At 46.0% G+C, this 23,288-nt stretch overlaps 1 protein-coding gene across 1 annotated transcript in view; it reads left to right on the top strand.

Annotated features, from left to right (window-relative positions):
- M1AP (meiosis 1 associated protein) overlaps positions 1–23,288 on the top strand; it is a 155,648-nt gene that overhangs the window by 47,480 nt on the left and 84,880 nt on the right. The window contains exons 3-5 of the mRNA XM_069744687.1: positions 2,140–2,325; positions 2,403–2,559; positions 2,629–2,769. Coding sequence (XP_069600788.1) covers positions 2,140–2,325; positions 2,403–2,559; positions 2,629–2,769 — 484 coding nt within the window. The remainder of the gene's footprint in view (positions 1–2,139; positions 2,326–2,402; positions 2,560–2,628; positions 2,770–23,288) is intronic.

Genomic DNA, 23,288 nt, shown 5'->3' with positions numbered 1-23,288 from the left:
ACCCTGTTTTTTACATCTTTTACTAGCACTTGCGGATTACTGCAACATTTTTTCAAACTGAGTGTTTTTGGTTTTACTATTCTCTTTTGTGTCTTCAGGTTTCTTGGTGGTGTGTGAACATGATCATACAGACTTGTTCACTGTGCAAGTAGCCCATGTGTTCCTGTTTCCATAATTGTTCTCTTGTGTCTACAAGACTGGGGAGTTCCACCACTCCTCTTGGGCTATCTGCACAAAAGCTGTTCTACCCTGTATACACACATGGATTTTTCCTCTCTGAACCCTGTTCACACAGGTTATATACAGATGATCAGGTTTTTAAATACATCAGATAGGGATTGCATACATTAGTTAGGACTGCTCTGATAAGGGTATACCGTGAAGATTGGTAGAGCAGCTTAGTATAAATTTTTTGCAAAAAACGTATCAACCAAATACCCTGTTTTTTACATCTTTTACTAGCACTTGCGGATTACTGCAACATTTTTTCAAACTGAGTGTTTTTGGTTTTACTATTCTCTTTTGTGTCTTCAGGTTTCTTGGTGGTGTGTGAACATGATCATACAGACTTGTTCACTGTGCAAGTAGCCCATGTGTTCCTGTTTCCATAATTGTTCTCTTGTGTCTACAAGACTGGGGAGTTCCACCACTCCTCTTGGGCTATCTGCACAAAAGCTGTTCTACCCTGTATGCACACATGGATTTTTCCTCTCTGAACCCTGTTCACACAGGTTATATACAGATGATCAGGTTTTTAAATACATCAGATAGGGATTGCATACATTAGTTAGGACTGCTCTGATAAGGGTATACCGTGAAGATTGGTAGAGCAGCTTAGTATACATTTTTTGCAAAAAACGTATCAACCAAATACCCTGTTTTTTACATCTTTTACTAGCACTTGCGGATTACTGCAACATTTTTTCAAACTGAGTGTTTTTGGTTTTACTATTCTCTTTTGTGTCTTTCGGTTTCCTTCTTGTAGACTCTCCACTCTCCTCCTCTGCTTCCTTCTTGTAAACTCTCCACTCTCCTCGGTTTCCTTCTTGTAGACTCTCCACTCTCCTCCTCTACTTCCTTCTTGTAGAATCTCCACTCTTCCTCAGCTTCCTTTTTGTAGAATCTCCACTCTCCTCCTCCTGCTTCCTTCTTGTAGACTCTCCACTCTCCTCGGTTTCCTTCTTGTAGACTGTCCACTCTCCTCCTCTGCTTCCTTCTTGTAGACTCTCCACTCTCCTCGGTTTCCTTCTTGTAGAATCTCCACTCTTCCTCGGTTTCCTTCTTGTAGAATCTCCACTCCTCCTCTGCTTCCTTCTTGTAGACTCTCCTCGGTTTCCTTCTTGTAGACTCTCCTCTCTCCTCCTCTGCTTCCTTTTTGTAGAATCTCCACTCTTCCTCGGCTTCCTTCTTGTAGACTCTCCACTCTCCTCTGTTTCCTTCTTGTAGACTCTCCACTCTCCTCTGTTTCCTTCTTGTAGACTGTCCACTCTCCTCTACTTCCTTCTTGTAGAATCTGCACTCTTCCTCGGCTTCTTTTGTAGAATCTCCACTCTCCTCCTCTGCTTCCTTCTTGTAGACTCTCCACTCTCCTCGGTTTCCTTCTTGTAGACTCTCCACTCTCCTCCTCTACTTCCTTCTTGTAGACTCTCCACTCTCCTCGGTTTCCTTCTTGTAGACTCTCCACTCTCCTCCTCTACTTCCTTCTTGTAGAATCTCCACTCTTCCTCGGCTTCCTTTTTGTAGAATCTCCACTCTCCTCCTCCTGCTTCCTTCTTGTAGACTCTCCACTCTCCTCGGTTTCCTTCTTGTAGACTCTCCACTCTCCTCCTCTGCTTCCTTCTTGTAGAATCTCCACTCTCCTCTTCTGCATCCTTCTTGAAGAATCTCCACTCTTCTCGGTTTCCTTCTTGTAGAATCTCCACTCTCCTCGGCATCCTTCTTGTAGAATCTCCACTCTCCTCGGCTTCCTTCTTGTAGAATCTCCACTCTTCTCGGCTTTCTTCTTGTAGACTCTCCATTCTCTTCTTTGGATTTCTTGTAGACTTTCTACTCTCCTCTCCTGCTTCCTTCTTGTAGACTATCCCCTTTCTCATGTTTTATAATCCCAATGTTATGATTTTCTATCTTTTTTCTGTTTAGGAAATGAAGGGTAACTTGTGCCGCCTCCTGTGGTGCCTGTCTGAAGTGCAGGCTATCCCCACAGAAGGTTGTGGACCTGTGAAGAACAGCGCCCTCTCTGTGGCTGTGCTGGACTCCCTGCAGCAGAACAAGCAGCGGATGCAGCACAGCTCCTCCGGAGCTACATCACGTGGCTGCTTTGTGGAGGTGACAAGCCTTCTCACATGTAGACATGTTATACACCTGCAGATCTGTCAGTGGTGCTCACTACATTTTCTCACCAGGTGACTGTTGTCTCCTCCCGATCAGGATGTGAACTGATGCGTGACCTGGACGATGGACTGAAGTACGCTGATCTAGGTACATTGCGCCGGCTGCTGGTTCTCCAGATCTCATCCGAGCAGGAGCAGAGTGGTTCTACTGAGTCACCTCCAGAGCAAGGTATGAGGGTACCATTGGTGGAAATTCTCCTGCTCACTGCCAATCATCACACTCATCCATCTTCTGCAGGTTCCCATGTGTATGACATTGACTTTCATGTTGTTCCACCAAATGTTCTGAGTTTGGAGATTTTCTTGAAGTCGTGGCTGCTGGAGCACAATGGCGAGAAAGAGAAATGTCACCTGATATTTCCTGAAGGCGCCTCAGAGTGTGAGTCCATTCTTCATGTTATATGTCCCTCATATGTATCACCACAACCTCGGCAATCTGGATGCCGGTGCCAGATGCTTAGTCACTTTGGACCATGAATGTGTTTAGTTTCTTCCAGGTTTTCTTTTATTCCTGCCTGCATTGTAAAGGATGGAGTATAGGGACACCCTGGGATATGTACCTTTGGCACATGGAGCCTCCTTCATACGAGTATGTGTGTGATGGACATGCAAGACCTGGAGGAAACCAGAATACATTTTACAGTAGCTGCACCCCAGGAATGGGAAATGGTTGACCATGAGAAATAAGGAAGGTGTTATCTGTGGCCCCAGAAGTGATAGGTGCTGGCTCCTGTACACGTCTGACATGAGCACAGCCTCAAAGGGCTTAGATGGGAGTCCATGCTGTGAGGTTGTGCTGGCAGCCGGTGTGTCATAATGGTACGATTATTAGTCACAGACATGGCCCTGTGGGAAATCTGTGCAATGTACACGGCTCTATTGGTCCTATTGGACTTAAATAATGATTGATTTTTCCCAGGACGTCCCTCATGACCGCACGACAGGAGTTAGTCCCGTTTATCCTCTAGGGACAGGAAACACACAAGAGGTTAAAAGCCCCGCCTCCTTCCGCTTCACCCCCAGTGTTTTCTTTCCTGTCCCTAGCAGGACAGGGCACGCAATAGGAGCGCTATACTTACCGGAGCTCAGTGGGATCGGAGGGGACAGAATCTCTTCCCTTCCCGCTATCGAGGCTCTGTCGCTGATACCTCACTGGGCAGGGGTCCCTCAGCTTGTTGGTGGAGCAGGGAAGCTCCCGACGTTGCCGCTTCCCTCTCCGGAGGGCTCTCGGCTCCACGCCGCCGCCGGCCGCTTACTTCCGGTCGCACGCGTGAGCGTGCGTTCCACGGGGGGAACGTGTTTCCAGCTGGATGCCTCTCGAGGATGCACACCTACAGTTTAGAGGGACGCTTCCGATCGAGGCGGCGCAGCATGCGTTCCAATCAGGAACACATGAGAGGGCTTTGGGGGTAATCTGGAGGCCACCTGGACAAGGTAAGACCCCTTTAAAAAGGTTACTCACAGAATGGGTGATGTGCACAGTCTGAACCATGGAGGTTAATCCACCTTGCTCAGAAGCTCCAGCCGAGCTGTCCTTGGCCAGTGTAAGTAACCCCATTGCGCCTGCTTTACCACTTGTTCGTGGTCACTCAGTAAGAATAGGAAATGCTCCATATTTCGATGGGCAGAAAGAAATGTTCGGTCCTTCTGCGCGGTGCACTTGAAGGGTTCCGAGAACATAACAGCAGATTTTCTCAGGAGAAAAAAGCGTTGGTTCTTCGAGTGGGAACTGAACCCAGAGGTATTCCACCAGCTCACCAGGAGATGGGGAACACCGCGTATAGACCTGTTTCTGACGTGGAAGAACACAAAGATGGCAAGATTTTTCTCCATAAATCCAGGGGACAGCCCAGAAGGCATAAATGCCCTATCTCGGAGTTGAGAAGGTCTTCTGTATGCATTTCCCCTCATACCGAGGATCCTGAGAAAATTTGGAGAAGAACAGGCCACAGTGGTATTGGTAGCTCCCTTCTGGTCCAAGTGAAGTTGGTTTCCAATATTGCACCACATGACTTTGGAAGATCCAGTTCCCCTTCCAGACAGACGCGACCTGCTGTCCCAGAGTCCCATCTGGAACCAAGACCCTCATCTTCTGCGCCTGACGGCCTGGATCCTAAGCTCCAGAAGGTTGTCAGACAAGGTGGTAACTACTAAGCAGGTGAGTAGGAAACCGGTGACATCAGCGATCTATTCCAAAATATGTAAGAGGTTCTGTTCTTACATGGGGAAATCTACTCTTAGCACAGCCTGCCCAGTCATTCCCAGAATTTTGGACTTCCTCAGAGAGGATTTGAGATGTGCCTAAGGCCGAGTACGTTAAAGGTACAGATCTCTGCCCTTAGTGCCTTCATGCACTTTCCTTTAGTGGACCACCCTTGGGTAGCAAGGTTCTCTCGAGCTATTACCAGGTTAAGACCCACAGTCAGAGAGACCGTTCCTCCTTGGGACCTAAACCTTGTGTTAGGTACGTTGTGCAGATCCCCCTATGAGCTCTAGGAAGAATCCACCATCAACTTTCTCTCTATGAAGACTGCATACCTGGTGGCAGTCACCACGGCAAAATGTTTGGGTGAATTACAGGCACGGTCAGTCAGGGATCCCTATTTGCAGATCCTAGAAGATTGGTCAATATTTAGGCTTGATCTGTCCTTTTTGCCGAAGGTAGTGTCAGAGACCAATTTGAGCCAAGAGATCGTTCTTCCATCTTTTTGTCATCTACCAAAAAAATAAGGCTGTTTCACACACTAGATGTGAGAAGGGCAGTGATGCACTATGTAGATGTCACAGCTACTTGGAGGCAGGATTCAATTAATACAATATGCAGGAAAGAATAAGGGGAGAAAAAAGCCTCGAAATTAACTTTGTCTAGGTGGATCACGTCAACCATAGCAATAGCGTATGAGTCGGAGAAAAAAGATCCCCCTCTCAAAACTAACCCACTCTTGTAGGTTTTGTGCGCTTTATGGCCAGTGTGTTATGTGCTGCATGTATACCAACTTATGGTAATCCAAGCTCAATTTTTGTGTTTTTATAATGTGGTAGATCGACTTACTCGGCTGCACACGAAGGTACACACAGGTACACTGTCTGTTTATATCTTTCATTGGTTTATTATACATGCAGCATAAACCATTGTGAAAATAAACACAGCCCTCCGAAAAAAACAGGAAAAGAAAAACAAAATGGTGTACAGTCTCTGCATCTGAGAGGATTCGCTCGCTCGGGATAATAACCACAGTCTGGTTCAGTTTATCCTCCTCAGGACACAAAACGCCGCAGTTCCTTTCTCCAGCCCTACTGAAAACTGACTGCTTCTGGCTGATTTTTTAAGCACCAGATCCCCCCTCGCTTTGTTGGTCCACAAAAACCTAGCCCTTAAAATGGCCGTTTAACCCCTCACAAAACATAGTATGCTTGAGAAAACTACTGGGTTTCAAATTACTGAAGCTAATGGCCTCAGTGAAACATATCTTCCCTCCAGCACTTTTCCAGTGACTCTGTCCATATATCACCCCCCCTCTGCCCAAAGCATGGGGATTTGACACCTTCACAGGGAAGTCTGGATCAGGCTGTTATGCCCACAGGGCGTGAAGGTGTATAGTGGACTCACTAGAACACTGATGGTATAGTGGTAGCTGTATGCCCAAGAGACAAGAGAGTGACCTTCAAAAACCAAAGATATTTATTCAAGAAAGTTAAACAAAAGGAAACTGTGCCTGAGGGGAGAACCCTCTGGATCATGACACTGTACCACGTAGTGGAGCACTGGGCAAGGTGTACCCCTATACTGGGATTCCTCCCTTCGCAACACCAGGAGGCCCAAATGCCGCAAATCCTGAACCAGAGAGACGACCCATACAGACTCTATGGAAGAGACTGGAATACTGGCTCTGTCTGTGGAAAGAATCCCGGAAGCCCCGTGTAATCCTGGGAAGGCTGGTCCAGCTGGTAGAGGTATCTGGATGGTTCCGTGAGGAGAGACCTGGTCATCCTGGAATGGAATCCGGAGTACCCAGAGGGATCCGGGATAGGGAACTGCCAGCAGAGGATTCTGAGGAGACCGAGGTATTAATATAATGCAAAACAGTCTTCAAATCGCAGTGCACAGCAGAGTGTGGCCTACAGAATGAACACGATGCCTATGCACAGAGCATCACAGTACAAACATCCATAACAGAGAACAGGTGTCCTGCTGCTTTAAGTGTGCGCCGGAAGCGTGGCGCGCCTCCTAAGGCTGGGGTCACACTAGCGTATTGCATCTGATGCGATATGCTAATGACACTCGTCTCCTGCTCTGCTCTCAGCAGGAGCCGAGTGTCATGCGTCTGTGCTCCGAGCCTCTCGCAGAGAGCGGATCGGAGCACAGCTGCGGAGGAGGCTGAGAAATTAATTTCTCCATCTGCTCCATTGCCGGGGTCAGCGTATAACGCAAATTACTTGGATGATATCTGAGTGACGTGCGTTGTCTCACTTGCACCCATAGGCTTATATGGGCGCGAGTGAGCACTTAGCACTCGTCCGTATTACATTCTAGTGTGACACCGGCCTAGGAGCATTTCCAGGAGACCTGCCAAGGGGATGCAGGTTCCTAGCAGAGAACGGAGCCCCCGATCATCTGGAGCCACGGACAGGGTGAGCACTCCGAGTGGGACTGCCTGATGGGCGACGATCTCCCTGCACAGCGGAGACCGGACCCGCAGCAGGGACAGAGCGGGTGAGGTGCATAGTCCCGCGTGAGGAGCGACGGTCTCCCTGTTCATAAGAGACCGGGCCTGCGGCTGAGGGCATGACTTAGGCATCTGGGTCACCATGTGGTTTCCCTAGCTTATGCTCGATGTAGTAGCTGAAGTCCTGGATCGCTAGAAAACAGTCCCAGCACAGTACCCAAGATGGTGCACATTACAGAGTCTACCCGCTGACTCGCCGTGATAATAGCAGCTGTTACTTCAGATCTTCCAGAGTCGCTACCCCACCTGTGACACACACACACACAGATAGGAGGTAACGACAAGTGTAGGAAGATGACAGTCCATTGAGTTCACACACTGTACAATTGAATCGAGGATCACAACCTGGCTTCATCTTCCAGGGTCGGTTACTCCGCCTGTGGCAAGCACACAGAGAGGAGGTAACGACAAATGTAGGAAGATGACAGTCCAATCAGGTACAAGGCCAGTTAACCCGAGAGTCCCAACCTGGCTTCTCATACGTATCCATGGTTCAGCGTTAGTCGATGGAGCAGATCTGTATTCTTTCAACCAGGGCAGAAAATCCCTAGGTTGTTTCCTGCAGAATGATAGATCCATGTCCCTTGTGATGGAGCCATGATGAATTGGCTGTTGTCCTGTCTCTGGTCCTTTTGGATGTATGGATGTCTTGGCAGAATCTCTGGCTGTCTCTCTCCCATCTATCTCTGAGTCTCTTTACACAGAGTCATATAACCTATTTTTAGATTTAACAAGTGTCCTTCAGTCTAGCATCACAGATAATGGGAAGAATGGTGATGAGACCAAGTAGCATTACTTGATTATTTAAAATATTTTTTTAACACTATTTTCATGGATTTTCCTCGTCTGTTTAGAATGCAAATCTACTGGATGGCCTGGACAATGCATCTAATTAACATATTAGCAAACATCATTGTTCAATGGCCATCCATTACTGTTTTGCAAAGATAATAGAAAATTAACTGTAGGAGATAATATTAGAGGTAAATATTCGTCCTACAAGAAGAGTCAGTACTTTAGACAGCAGTTTATGATTCTGGGCCTACACAATCTACATCTGGCTAATTAAGATACAATGCTGTGTCTTCACACCTGCCTTCCTCAGTGCATCCAGTACCGCCTGGACCATATGCAGGTGACTTCCCCAATTCGGGCTGAAAATCACGATGTCATCCAGATAGACGGCAGTGTACTTTTTGTGAGAGGCTAGGAACCGGTTCATGGCCCTCTGGAAGGTAGCTGTGGCTCGCTGCAGACTGAACAGCATCCTGCTGGCCTTCTATCCTGCCTGGAGTGAAAAATCAAATAGTGACTGGATCCATAGCCTGATAAAATCGGTGCTGAGGTTAGAGTTTCTTTCAATCCCACTGGACAGATTTATGATCATTTCTGTATCCTCCTCCAGGGAACAACAAACCTTGGAAGCAGAAGTCCTGGAACTGATGCTTAAGGCTGTCCTGGTGGAGGTTCCCTTGTCAGAAAGAAGTAAAGGGTTCTACCCCCCCCCCTCTTTCTGATTGGGAAGCCAGACTGTTCCTTCAGAACCATTATAAACTTAAAATCTCTAAACAAGTTCTTGAATGATGGAATCTAGAAGGTCGGCAATAAGGCTAATCTTTAAAAGCTGTTTCATGACAGTGGCCCTAGGGGGCAAAATTAGACACTTTCAGTTTAGAGCTTTCCTGTTTGGTCTCGCTATTGCCCCTCGGGTTTTTACCAAGGTGGCAGAGGTCATGGCACATCTACGCAAAATAAATGTCTTGATTATCCCCTATCTGGATGATTCTTTATAGTAGGCAGGTTGGCTCATCATTGCTTGACACAAGTGAAAGAAATAATGGACACTTTAGAACGATTGGGGTGGCTGTTGAACCTTAAAAAGTCACGTCTAGAGCCCCTAAAGGTGCAGGAGTTCCTAAGGCTAATTGTAGACTCTGTGATTTAGGAGTGTTGACTACCGGCTAGTAAATTAGAAAACATCCTCACGCCAGGTGTGGAGAGCGGTGAACAGTCCCTCTGTGTCCCTTCAGGCGATGTCCCTTTTGGGGTCATTAACTTCCTGCATCCCAGCAGTCCGTTGGGCTCAATTTCATACGAGAGCCTTAAAATGGGACATCCTGCTCATTGACCGTTCTCTTAGGGGGTAACTGGAGGTTGTAATAACTTTATCCCCATCGTCAATACAATCCCTTCCTTGGGGGTTGGACTTGTCTAATCTATCCAGGGGGTTCCCTGGGTGAATCATATCTCAGGTGGTCGCTACAAACGCTAGCTCTACGGGTTTGGGGCCTGTGAAGACACACAGTATTGTATCTTAGTTAACCAGGCGACTAATAGAATGTTATCTGTTTGTTGGCTTTCAAATTTAAGTGTTGATTTCTGGTTGGTCAAGAAAGCCTGGAATATTCACTCGTAAGCTGATATTTCATATAACATAGTGTGATCTTATCCTTGATGACTAGTGATGTTTGCTGATATGCTAATTTTACATTGTGTTATGGAGCCAGTTTGTTGACTTTGAAAGCAGAGAGGGAAAAACTATGCAAATAGATTAAGTAATCAAGTAATGCTACTGGATCTCATCACCATTCTTCTCCCTTATCTGTGATGCTGGACTGAAGGACACTGGGTAAATCTAAAAATAGGTAAATAGGTTGCATGCCTCTGTATAAAGAGACTCCGAGACAGAGGTACACCGAGAGATTCTATGTTTGGAGAAGCCAGGTTGTGATCCTCGGATCATCTGGCCTTGTACCTTGTATGGACTCGGTGGACTGTCATCTTCCTACGCTTGTCTTTACCTCCTCCCTGTGTGCGTGCCACAGGTGGAGTAACCGACCCTGGAAGATCTAAAGTCACAGCTACTATTGTCATGATATGTACTTTTGCCCTGTCCTGTATTTGAATAATATGCCATTTGATGTATGTAACTGTTCTCTGGTTTCTATTAGCTGTAATTTTTGTATTCTCTTGTGCTGGGAGTTCACCTGTAACAATGTCTCCTTCCCCCAATACTTGCAGCCCTAAGCTCTAATGTAATTAAGCTTTGTCAACATCACTAGTGGAGGAATAGCCATTCTTCCTCACAGCAGGTGGCTAGTCAAATGTACATATTACATAGACTGCCTGGAGCCCACCAGTCTAGAATCTTCTGGTGGACCCAACCATTGAATAGAAGTTGTAACCCCTACCCCCTTCATCGGCGGATCCCAGGAGCTCAGACAATCCATTCTTATTTTGAGATCAGATGTGAGTTGATCCTTGAAGGAGAAGGAGTGGGGATTCTTAGCTAAGGCAAGACCCCACGCCCATCTGGGACTGCGGAAGCGAACGGGGCGAGACTTGAGCTGAGGACATATCTCGTCGTTCGTGAGATTGTTTTGGGATCCCTTGGACTAATTGTGGACTATTGCTTTGTTACCTGGCACAAGGATTATCGGGAGGTGCCCCCGAACCTGTTCCATTGGACTAATTGTGGACTCTGTAGATCTACCTGCATGTGTTGTTCCAGCGTTCTTGATAATAAATCTGTTGAATCATCCCTCGGCCTGTTGTCCCTTCTTGCTCTGCCGTACACCCCGTCACAACTATTATCCCAGCGAGTCAGCGGAAGGGTGAAACTCTGTAATGTGCACCATCTTGGGTACTGTGCTGGGACTATTCTATATGTTATCTGCCTGTTTTGTGGTTCAATAAATCATTGCCATACTGTTTTACCCTCAACCTGTGTTGCTGAGTAGCATTACCCCACATTAAAGGGAGAGCGGGTGTTCTGCAGGACGATCCCAGGTCCATGCAGTTTAGGCTAGAAGACCTGGGGCAATCCCCCCCCTTCCCACCGGTGTCTCCGCAGGGCCCATCTTGGTGAGGTCATGGTCCAAGGGATTTGGAAGGGAAGGAGTTAAGTAGCTCATCTAATCTAAAAGAACTGATGGCAGTGGAGTTGGCTATAAGAAAGCTCCTTATATCCCTACAGGGTCCTCATGTCAGGATCCTTTCCGACAATCAGATGACAGTAGCTTACATCAACCACCAAGGGGGGACCCGATCCACTACATTTAATATCAGATCTGCCACTTCTATCAAGAGTCTGGAAGACCATTTCCCATCTGAACCACTGAACTGAACCAGGTCATCTTTGAGCGGATTGTGCAGATGCGTGGTGGTCCGGACATGTACCTCTTCGCCACCAGTGGAAACCGAAATATTGAACAGGGAAGAGCCACTGGCGGTGGATTCCTTTCTTCTCCAGCGGAATTTCAGACTAGCTTTTGCCTTCCCTCCATTAGCCCTGTTGCTGTTGGTGGTAAGGAAGGTCAGAGCGGACAGGGCAAGGATTATTGTAATTGCCCCCTTTTGGCACAAAAGGAAATGGTTTTCGTGGCTGATGATTGTCAGTCACCGATCCATAGTTACTACTGGAGCTCCTGGATCTCCTCAAGGGCCAGTCTGCCATCCACAAGTGTCCAGCTCACATTTGACGGCGTGGAATTTGAGAGGGCGCTGTTGAGGGGAAAACAATTTTTCTCCTAATCTGGTAGCCACTCTACTAAAGAGCAGGAAAGTGGCAACGACCAAGATTTATGTTGGACCTTGAAGAAAATTTCTTTCCACTTCAAATTCCAAAATTGGGGGTTGGGGAGGCTGGTGGTGCTAGTAGAGTCCTTATAGGTTGGCTTATGAAGTTCCTACAAAAAGGTCTTGAGATGGGTTTATCCACTCGCACTTTCAAAGTCCAGGTATCAGCTCTAGTGGCCCTGTTTAGTTATGATCTGGCAGGGAATTACTGGGTAGCTAGGTTTATTAAGGCATCGGCTAGCTCTAGGCTCATCCTTCAAAAGAGAATATTGCCATGGGACCTGAACCTCGCGCTAATAGCTATGACAGAATCTCTGTTTGAGCGCATTAAGTCAGCCCCAATAAAAGTGCTTTCCCTTAAAGCAGCCCTTCTTGTAGCATTGACATCGGCCAGAAGGGTTAGGGATATTCAGGCCCTTTCCAGACTTCCACCATACAGCCAGTTCTTGGAGGATAGAGTTATCTTGAAGCCAGATCCATCTTACCAAAGGTATCTTCTTAATTCCATCGGTTACAGGTGTTCTTTCGACCTTCCGTCCTTTCCAACACTAAGAATCAGAAGGAGGTGAAGCTCCATACGCTAGACGTCAGGAGGTGCTTATTAGAGTACATGTCAGTTACTAATCCTTGCAAAAGGGATAATTCTTTATTCAGGGTGCTAGAAATGGACTTAAAATTTCAAGAGGCACTTTAGCTAGGTGGATCATACGTCAAGTGGTAAAGCAGTGCCATGAGGTCTGAGGGCTCACTCCACACGGGCCGTGGCAGCCTTCTGGGCGGAAAGATCGGAGGTTTCTATCAAGCAGGTATGTAAGGCATTATAGGCTTGATGTGGGTGCCTCTTCCGATCTCGCATTTGGAAGAAGGGTGCTTCAGGCTGTGGTCCCTCCCTAAATTCTTACCTCTCTGTAATTGTCTCGTGGGGCTGTCATGGGGGATTGAATTAAGTCTGTTACTTACCGGTAAATCGATTTTTTTCGGAGCCCATGACAGCCCTCTTATATTTTCTCCCTTCACGTGTGGGTGAGCACTTCTTTCACATAATCACATTTGAGAAAGTATTTGGTGTTCGCATTGATGCATATTTTTGCAATTAACCATGGGAAGTCCTCTCGTTCTCTGTAATCCAACTGGTGCGAGAGAGGTGCTGCACTTTTATGTCTGTAGGTTTCCTGTCCTTGAAGGGCGGATCCCCTCTCTCGTGGTGCTGTCATGGGCTCCGAAAAATCCTGTTACCGGTAAGTAACTGAGACTTTCTCGGTGATTTTGAATGTTTTATTATTCCTTAAAGTGGAGTAAAAGTGTGACCCCATTGTTGTCAGCAGCAATCTGGGGGTCAAAGATGCTTCCAAGGGTCTTCCCCATGCTGTTCTCTTTCCATTCAGCACTTTTCACATCCATTTCAACATTTTCACTTTTCCCCCAGACCTCTTTGTAGGGTCTGCCGGAAAAAAGCTCAGATTTCCCTTGGACTCCCATTATACTCGTTACTGAAACGAGCGTGCAAGTATTAGGAATTTAGACATTTTAGTACTTGCCCATCCTTAGTTTTTACATAAATTCACACATTTATGGGTATAATTTGTTTTATTTATTTTGTGATATTTTAAAAATGTATTTATACAATTTTTTTTTCTTTTTTACGTTGTCACTTTGTAGAACTTTAATTTTACTACTCTGGTCGATGGTGGAATGCATTGCAATGCTTTGTACCTGTCAGTGGTGCACATGGTCTAACAGGTCACTGTCGGGTTGCCTTAGCAATGATCGGGTCATTGCGATGACGTCATGGGGGCATCCATTTGAAGGGAGGGGGCTCTTCCAGCCTTCTGAATGCAGTTATCTCCGCATTTGGAAGGCAAAATGGCCCCAGGCAGTGTGGGTACTGCTCCTGGCTGTGACAAACGGGGCTTGCCTATAACTTAAGCCTAGCTCCCGGGGACGATCGGGTGGCCCGGCTCCTGTGCCCACATGATCGACATTATTTAAAGGGAACCTGTCACCCCGTTTTTTGAGATTGAGCTATAAATACTGTTAAATACCCCGATTCCCCATGTATGCTGAGAAATAACTTACCAAAGTCGCCGTTTTCGCCTGTCAATCAGGCTGGTCAGGTCGGGAGGGCGTGGTGACATCGCTGGTTCTTCCTCGGCTTTGGGAAAATGGCCGCCGCGATCTCTAATGCGCACGCGCGGCATCCCGCCGCCATTTTCCTGAAGCCCCGTGCAGCAGAGCACTCGATCTGCGCACGCGCGGCCCCAGGAAGATGGCCGCCCCCACCGACGAAAGGGATGACAGCGCAGATCGCGCGCTGCTTGTTCACCACTACGCCACCAACGTAAAGCTGAGGAAGAACCAGCGATGTCACCACGCCCTCCCGACCAGCCTGATTGACAGGCGAAAACGGCGACTTTGGTAAGTTATTTCTCAGCATACATGGGGAATCGGGGTACACTACATACACTATAGGAACACACAGCGCAGGCCCTATTTAACAGTATTTATAGCTCAATCTCAAAAAACGGGGTGACAGGTTCCCTTTAAGTTTACCACATTTTTCGGGAACCCCATCTGCACCATGACATAAACTTGTGAAGGGCTTAAAAAGAGGCAGCAACATAGTAGAGCTGTAATTCCTAAACCCTTCCTCCAGCTAGGATGCGAATCCCCTCTGATTCTCTGCTGTAACCATGCTGGCAGCAAAACACTATGGAGGATCAGAACTGGAGATTGTTTTTTTTTTCTTTTTCGGAGTTTCGCCTGTTTGCCAACTCTTCAAAGTGAGTAGATTCACCCTCAACCTAGTTTGATTATACTTTTTTTTATACTACGCTTAGGTAGCGCTCCCATATTTCCATAGGGTGCATTCTATTACCACTCAAATTAGAGTAGAAAGTTGGCACTTAACCCATTGATCATAGGACTGTATGTAGAATGTTTTGGTAAATCGCTAAAATGCCAATACTTGTGTCACTGCCCAAATACAATTGTGCTCAAAAGTTTACATACCCCATCAGAATTTTTGCTTTGCCTTATTTCAGAGAATATGAATGATAACACCAAACCTACTGTTGTAGCCAATAACAGATCGACTTGGCCTTGTGTTTTGGATCATTGCCATGTTGGAATGTCCAAGTACGTCCCATGCACAGCTTCCGGGCTGATGATTGCAGATTTGCCTCCAGTATTTGCTGATAACGTGCTGCATTCATCTTTCCTTCAACTTTACCAAGTTTCCTGTGCCTTTGTAGCTCACACATCCTAAAACATCAGCGATCTACCTCCGTGCTTTACAGTAGGAATGGTGTTCCTTTCATCATAGGCCTTGTTGACCTCTCTCCAAATGTAATGTTTATGGTTGTGGCCAAAAAGTTCAATTTTGGTCTCATCACTCCAAATTACCTTCTTCCAGAAGTTTTGAGGCTTGTCTCTGTGCTGTTTTTACGTATTGTATGTGAGATACTTTGTGGCATTTGCGCAGTAAGGGCTTTCTTCTGGAGACTCGACCGTGCAGCCCATTTTTCTTCAAGTGTCTTCTTATTGTGCATCTTGAAACAGCCACACCGCTAGTTTTCAGAGAATCCTGTATCTCAGCTGATGTTATTTGTGGGTTTTACTTTACATACTTAACAATTTTCCTGGCAGTTGTGGACAACATTTTTGTTGGTCTACTTGACCGTGGTTTTATTTGTACAGAGCCCCTGATTTTCCATTTGTTAAACACAGTGTGAATGCTGCTGACTGGCATTATCAATTCCTTGGATATCTTTTTGTATCCCTTTCCTGTTTTATACAGTTCAACTACCTTTTCCCGTAGATCTGTTGACAATTCTTTTGCTTTCCCCATGACTCACAATACAGAACATAATAATAATAACATCTTTAACGGATTCAGAAAGACCCTTTCTGAAAATAGCCGCCAAAGCATCATTATTCCATTTAGTCAACACAGACCATTTTCTGAATTTCAGACAATACAATTCTGCCGCCTCTTGACCCTGAGACAGGGCCAACAAGGTCTTCTCAGCTTGATCCACAGAATTAGGTTCATCATTTAATAATCCTAAAGCCTGAAAAAAGGAGTCTACATTAAGCAAAGCCGGAATCCCAGATTCCAGGGAAAACGCCCAATCCTGCGGGTCGCCACGCAGCAGGGAAATGACGATTTTAACCTGATGAATGGAATCACCGGAGGATCGAGGTCTCAGAGCAAAAAACAGTTTACAGTTGTTTTTAAAACTCAAAAATTTGGACCTGTCACCAAAAAACAAATCAGGAGTAGGAATCTTCGGTTCTAAAACAGGAGTCTGAACAATATAATCAGAAATACCCTGTACCCTAGCAGCAAGCTGGTCTACATGAGAAGCTAATTCCTGAACATTCATGCTAGCACAAGGCTCCTCAGCCACCCAGAGATAAAGAGGGAAGAGAAGATAAAGCAGACTGAAGAAAAAAAAATGGCTCAACACCTTTCTTCCCTTCTTCTTAGATGCATTTAACTCATTATGGGCCAGTTGTACTGTTATGAGCCGGTGACCTTGGAGCAGCATGAAAACTTTCACTGGAGTAGGTGGTAACTATACTGACCGCAAATCCTGATCTTAACACCGCAACTAGAAGTAGCCGTGGGGTGTGCCTAACAAAACCTAGACACCTCGTCACAGCTGGAGGACTAGATACCCCTATAGATGGAAATAGGAATTCTACCTTGCCTCAGAGCAGAACCCCAAAGGATAGGCAGCCCCCCACAAATATTGGCTGTGAGTAGGAGAGACAAGACACACACAGGCAGAAAAAAGGATTTAGCACAAGAGGCCACTCTAGCTAAAATAAAAAAGGATAGGACAGAATATTGTGTGGTCAGTATTAAAACCCTTCCAAAAATATCCACAGCAGATTATACAAAAAATTCCTCCATCTAACTAAAGACGTGGAACGTATATCTGCAACTCCAGAGACTCCTACACTCAGAGCAGAAATACAATCAAAAAACAAGCACACAGCTTGTGTGCCATAGAAAAAGAAACAGACACTTATCTTTGCTGAATTGGCAGCTAAGCAGGAGAAGCCAGACAGAGGTCCAACACTTCCCAAGAAACATTGACAACTGGCAAGGACTAATGAGTCTTGCAAACCAAATACCCCAGTCAGAATTGCAATCAGCAGATACACCTGTCCAGGACTGCAGCCCAGGGACAACTGCATTACCACCTACAACCATCGGAGGGAGCCCAAAAGCAGAATTCATAGTAACATAGTAACATAGTTAGTAAGGCCGAAAAAAGACATTTGTCCATCCAGTTCAGCCTATATTCCATCATAATAAATACCCAGATCTACGTCCTTCTACAGAACCTAATAATTGTATGATACAACAGTGAACTTTTCATCAGGGTCAGTTGGATGTTTTGGGTTGTCATTATGATTTATAAAGAGAAAACAGGAGTCTGACAAGAAATGGCTTCACCCAACCACTAACCATGAGTGGAGAAAAAGGTTTGTTGTTATGTCATGATATGTACTTTTGCCCTGTCCTGTATTTGAATAATATGCCATTTGCTGTATGTAGCTGTTCTCTGGTTTCTATTAGCTGTAATTTATGTATTTTCTTGTGCTGGGAGTTCACCTGTAACAATATGTCTCCTTCCCCCAATACTTGCAGCCCTAAGCTCTAATGTAATTAAGCTTTGTCAACATCACTAGTGGAGGAATAGCCATTCTTCCTCACAGCAGGTGGCTAGTCATATGTACATACTAGATAGCCTAAGCGGAGCCGACCAGTCTAGAATCTTCTGGTGGACCCAACCATTGAATAGAAGGTGTGACCCCTACCCCCCTTCATGGGCGGATCCCAGGAGCTCAGACAATCCATTCTTATTTTGAGATCAGATGTGAGTTGATCCTTGAAGGAGAAGGAGTGGGGATTCTTAGCTGAGGCAAGACCCCACGCCCATCTGGGACTGCGGAAGCGAACGGGCCGAGACTTGAGCTGAGGACATATCTCGTCATTCGTGAGATTGTTTTGGGATCCATTGGACTAATTGTGGACTATTGCTTTGTTACCTGGCACAAGGATTATCGGGAGGTGCCCCCGAACCTGTTCCGTTGGACTAATTGTGGACTCTGTAGATCTACCTGCATGTGTTGTTCCAGCGTTCTTGATAATAAATCTGTGGAATCATCCCTTGGCCTGTTGTCCCTTCTTGCTCTGCCATACACCCCGTCACAGACTGGTTGGCAGCAGAGGGATCAGAGCAGAAGGAATGGAGGACAATGGCCCAACATCGGGAACCAACACCGCAGAGTACAAGAACTGGACTTTGGGGAGCCTACAATCAAAGGCCCGTGAAGTAGGAGTCCGTTTTAAGGGACTCTCCAAGGAGCAGTTAATTGAGGCTTTGGAAGGAGTTCGCCTGCAAGATGACGCTGAGGAAGGATCCTCACAGCAAATGGAGGAAAGACTGCAGCCGGAGGTAAATACCCAAAAAGTCAGTGGGTTGTGTGGTACGAGGAGGAGTTGGCATTGCTGGGAGAAGAGGCCACCATAGACTATAAGAGGGAGGCCATTCACAGAGCTCAGGAGAGGGAGAGGGAGGCCATTCACAGAGCCGAGGACAGAGCTCAGGAGATGGCATTGCTGGAGAGGCAGATCGCTTTGGAAGCAGCTAGAAGCTCCAGACAGACTCTAACCCCAGCACCCACCATGAGGGAACTCCTCAGAGTGTCCCACAAGGACTTCAAGCCCTTTAATGAGGCTGCAGGCGACATTGAGGGCTTCTTCCAGGACTTTGAGCATCAGTGTCGATTAATGGAAGTCCCGGAAAGGGACCGAGTCCGACATCTGTTGGGGCTCTTAGAGGGTGGAGCTGCCGCAGCCTATAGAGCAATGGACCCTCAGGGGAACTGTGAGTATGCGGAGGTTAAACGGACTATTCTAGAACATTATGCTGTTACCCCAGACACTTACAGGACTCAGTTCCGTACTTTAGCCTGTGATGAGGAAATGTCTTTCAAGATGTTTATTGGGCAGCACGGTGGCGCAGTGGTTAGCACAGCAGCCTTGCAGCGCTGGGGTCCTGGGTTCTAATCCCACCCAGGACAACATCTGCAAAGAGTTTGTATGTTCTCTCCGTGTTTGCGTGGGTTTCCTCCGGGTTCTCCGGTTTCCTCCCACATTCCAAAGACATACTGATAGGGATTCTAGATTGTGAGCCCCATTGCGGACAGTGATGATAATGTGTGTAAAGCGCTGCGGAATATGTTAGCGCTATATAAAAATAAAGATTATTATTATTATTATGTATGCCCACAGACTCAAACAAATATGTCATCGCTGGCTGGAGGCAGAGGAGGCCCTAACCTGGGAGACCTTCCTCCAGGTTATCCTAAAAGAGCAGTTTTACTTCAAGTGCCCTGCTGAGATCCGGGAATGGGTGCGTGAGAGGAGACTAGCCACTGTGGAGGAAGCTGCAGCTCTAGCTGATGAGGCTCTCACCATCAAGCCTCAGTGGAGGGTTCTGTTGGAGGATGGAGAGAGGCCTACCAGCTCCACAACACCGATGGCCCCCTGTTTTTCTGTCCCCATTGTTCCCCGTTCCTCTAAGCCACCACCTCATGCTGATACCCGTGTAAATGTGCCTCCAGTTGCTTCTACTGCGTTTTCTGGAATACGATGAGGAGAGGAAGTAGCAGAGCGCAGGTGTTATGGTTGTGGGCATCCGGGGCATCTGCAGGCCTCATGCCCAGCCAGCCCATGGAGGAGTCGTCCTCAAAACCCTACAGCACCTTCAGGTGGGGGCTGGCCTCCAGGTTCCCTTACCCCTTGCCCAAGAGGACGCCTTGGATGGAGTGAGACCCAGCACAGATGCTATCGATGTGGACAGCCGGGGCATCTGCAAGCCTCCTGCCCAGCTGTTCAAATGAGGATTGATCCTGTACCCAGTCGTATTATTAATTATGTACAGCCAAGTGCCATGGAGGACGACGTGTCACCACTACGTGAGGACTGGCCTTGTGCCTCACCCACCCATGTTGCACCACTAGGAGTGGGTTGTTGTTGGAGGGAAAAACCAGGGATTCAAGCTTGAGGAGGCTAATTTGCATATTCCAGGTGCCTTCTGGGAAAAGCGAAGTCTCCCTAAGCTAGAAGATCGTTGGGTACAGCCGGGACCAGCTGCTTGGAAAGCATCGCCAAACCGCGCGCCGAATTTTTGCCTGTAGGATATTATTGCAAGAGAGCTTGGCTGAGTAGATTACACAAGAAGGAAAACACACAGCAAGTCAGCAGGATCTAGGAGCAACATGGCAGATGTGACAACCTACATGGTGAGCTGCAGCATGTGCTACATGTTCACAGACCGACCAGAAGAAGAATCAAATTTCACCTGTCAGAAGTGTAGACTAGTGGCCCTTTTAGAAGAAAAGGTGCGGGGTCTGGAAGAAAGAATAGCAACTTTGAAACTCATCAAAGAGAATGAAGACTTTCTAGACAGAACAGAAGCATCTCTACTGGTCACAGAAGGTGCAAAAAGTGTCAGAGAACCTCCAAAAGCAGATGAGTGGAAGCATGTGACCAAAAGAAGCAAGAAGACCATGGAGAAATTACCATTATACTGCCTCTGTACAAATCCCTAGTTAGACCGCACATGGAGTACTGTGTCCAGTTTTGGGCACCGGTGCTCAGGAAGGATATAATGGAACTAGAGAGAGTACAAAGGAGGGCAACAAAATTAATAAAGGGGATGGGAGAACTACAATACCCAGATAGATTAGCGAAATTAGGATTATTTAGTCTAGAAAAAAGACGACTGAGGGGCGATCTAATAACCATGTATAAGTATATAAGGGGACAATACAAATATCTCGCTGAGGATCTGTTTATACCAAGGAAGGTGACGGGCACAAGGGGGCATTCTTTGCGTCTGGAGGAGAGAAGGTTTTTCCACCAACATAGAAGAGGATTCTTTACTGTTAGGGCAGTGAGAATCTGGAATTGCTTGCCTGAGGAGGTGGTGATGGCGAACTCAGTCGGGGGGTTCAAGAGAGGCCTGGATGTCTTCCTGGAGCAGAACAATATTGTATCATACAATTAGGTTCTGTAGAAGGACGTAGATCTGGGGATTTATTATGATGGAATATAGGCTGAACTGGATGGACAAATGTCTTTTTTCGGCCTTACTAACTATGTTACTATGTTACTATGTTAACCACACAACTGAAGAACCGATATCAAATCTTTGTAGAGGATGAAGATGGCACACCTAAGGATGAAGCAATACCAGCAAGCAAAAAAGAAAAGGGCACACAGCAACAAGTGACAGCAAAAAGTACAGCCAAGAAGCAACGAAGAGTGGTGGTGGTGGGAGACTCACTACTGAGAGGCACAGAAGCAGCCATCTGCAGACCGGACATAACTGCAAGAGAAGTATGCTGCCTTCCAGGTGCGATGATCAAGGATGTGACCGATAGGATACCAAAGCTCTTCAGCTCCAAGGACGTCCACCCATTTCTTCTGATACATGTTGGCACCAATGACACGGCAAGGAAAGACCTACCGACAATCTGCAAAGACTTTGAAGAGTTGGGGAAGAAAGTAAAGGAACTGGATGCACAGGTAGTTTTTTCTTCTATCCTTCCAGTAGACGGGCATGGCACCAGGAGATGGAACAGGATCCTTGATGCAAACAACTGGCTAAGACGATGGTGCAGACAACAAGGATTCGGATTCCTGGACCACGGTGTGAATTACTGGTACGATGGACTCCTCGCCAGAGATGGACTACACCTCAACAAATTTGGGAAACACACATTCGCCAGAAGACTCGCTACACTCATCAGGAGGGCGTTAAACTAGAAGAAGAGGGGACAGGAAGAAAAACATTAGACTTGAACAAAGAAGACCCAGGAAAACATACTCAGATGGGAGGTAAGAACATTTCTAAAGCAATCCACAGCGAGGAGATTGGAACAAAACAAAATCCTCTAAACTGCATGCTCGCAAATGCCAGAAGCCTGACAAACAAGATGGAAGAACTAGAAGCAGAAATATCTACAGGTAACTTTGACATAGTGGGAATAACCGAGACATGGTTAGATGAAAGCTATGACTGGGCAGTTAACTTACAGGGTTACAGTCTGTTTAGAAAGGATCGTAAAAATCGGAGAGGAGGAGGGGTTTGTCTCTATGTAAAGTCTTGTCTAAAGTCCACTTTAAGGGAGGATATTAGCGAAGGAAATGAGGATGTCGAGTCCATATGGGTCGAAATTCATGGAGGGAAAAATGGTAACAAAATTCTCATTGGGGTCTGTTACAAACCCCCAAATATAACAGAAAGCATGGAAAGTCTACTTCTAAAGCAGATAGATGAAGCTGCAACCCATAATGAGGTCCTGGTTATAGGGGACTTTAACTACCCGGATATTAACTGGGAAACAGAAACCTGTGAAACCCATAAAGGCAACAGGTTTCTGCTAATAACCAAGAAAAATTATCTTTCACAATTGGTGCAGAATCCAACCAGAGGAGCAGCACTTTTAGACCTAATACTATCTAATAGACCTGACAGAATAACAAATCTGCAGGTGGTCGGGCATCTAGGAAATAGCGACCACAATATTGTACAGTTTCACCTGTCTTTCACTAGGGGGACTTGTCAGGGAGTCACAAAAACACTGAACTTTAGGAAGGCAAAGTTTGACCAGCTTAGAGATGCCCTTAATCTGGTAGACTGGGACAATATCCTCAGAAATAAGAATACAGATAATAAATGGGAAATGTTTAAGAACATCCTAAATAGGCAGTGTAAGCGGTTTATACCTTGTGGGAATAAAAGGACTAGAAATAGGAAAAACCCAATGTGGCTAAACAAAGAAGTAAGACAGGCAATTAACAGTAAAAAGAAAGCATTTGCACTACTAAAGCAGGATGGCACCATTGAAGCTCTAAAAAACTATAGGGAGAAAAATACTTTATCTAAAAAACTAATTAAAGCTGCCAAAAAGGAAACAGAGAAGCACATTGCTAAGGAGAGTAAAACTAATCCCAAACTGTTCTTCAACTATATCAATAGTAAAAGAATAAAAACTGAAAATGTAGGCCCCTTAAAAAATAGTGAGGAAAGAATGGTTGTAGATGACGAGGAAAAAGCTAACATATTAAACACCTTCTTCTCCACGGTATTCACGGTGGAAAATGAAATGCTAGGTGAAATCCCAAGAAACAATGAAAACCCTATATTAAGGGTCACCAATCTAACCCAAGAAGAGGTGCGAAACCGGCTAAATAAGATTAAAATAGATAAATCTCCGGGTCCGGATGGCATACACCCACGAGTACTAAGAGAACTAAGTAATGTAATAGATAAACCATTATTTCTTATTTTTAGGGACTCTATAGCGACAGGATCTGTTCCGCAGGACTGGCGCATAGCAAATGTGGTGCCAATATTCAAAAAGGGCTCTAAAAGTGACCCCGGAAATTATAGGCCAGTAAGTCTAACCTCTATTGTTGGTAAAATATTTGAAGGGTTTCTGAGGGATGTTATTCTGGATTATCTCAATGAGAATAACTGTTTAACTCCATATCAGCATGGGT

This window comes from Ranitomeya imitator, chromosome 1 (assembly GCF_032444005.1).
Source record: "Ranitomeya imitator isolate aRanImi1 chromosome 1, aRanImi1.pri, whole genome shotgun sequence".
NCBI classification, from domain to species: Eukaryota; Metazoa; Chordata; class Amphibia; order Anura; family Dendrobatidae; genus Ranitomeya; species Ranitomeya imitator.
The sequence above is the reverse complement of the archived record's forward strand: the minus strand, read 5'-3'. Positions and strand labels throughout refer to the sequence as shown.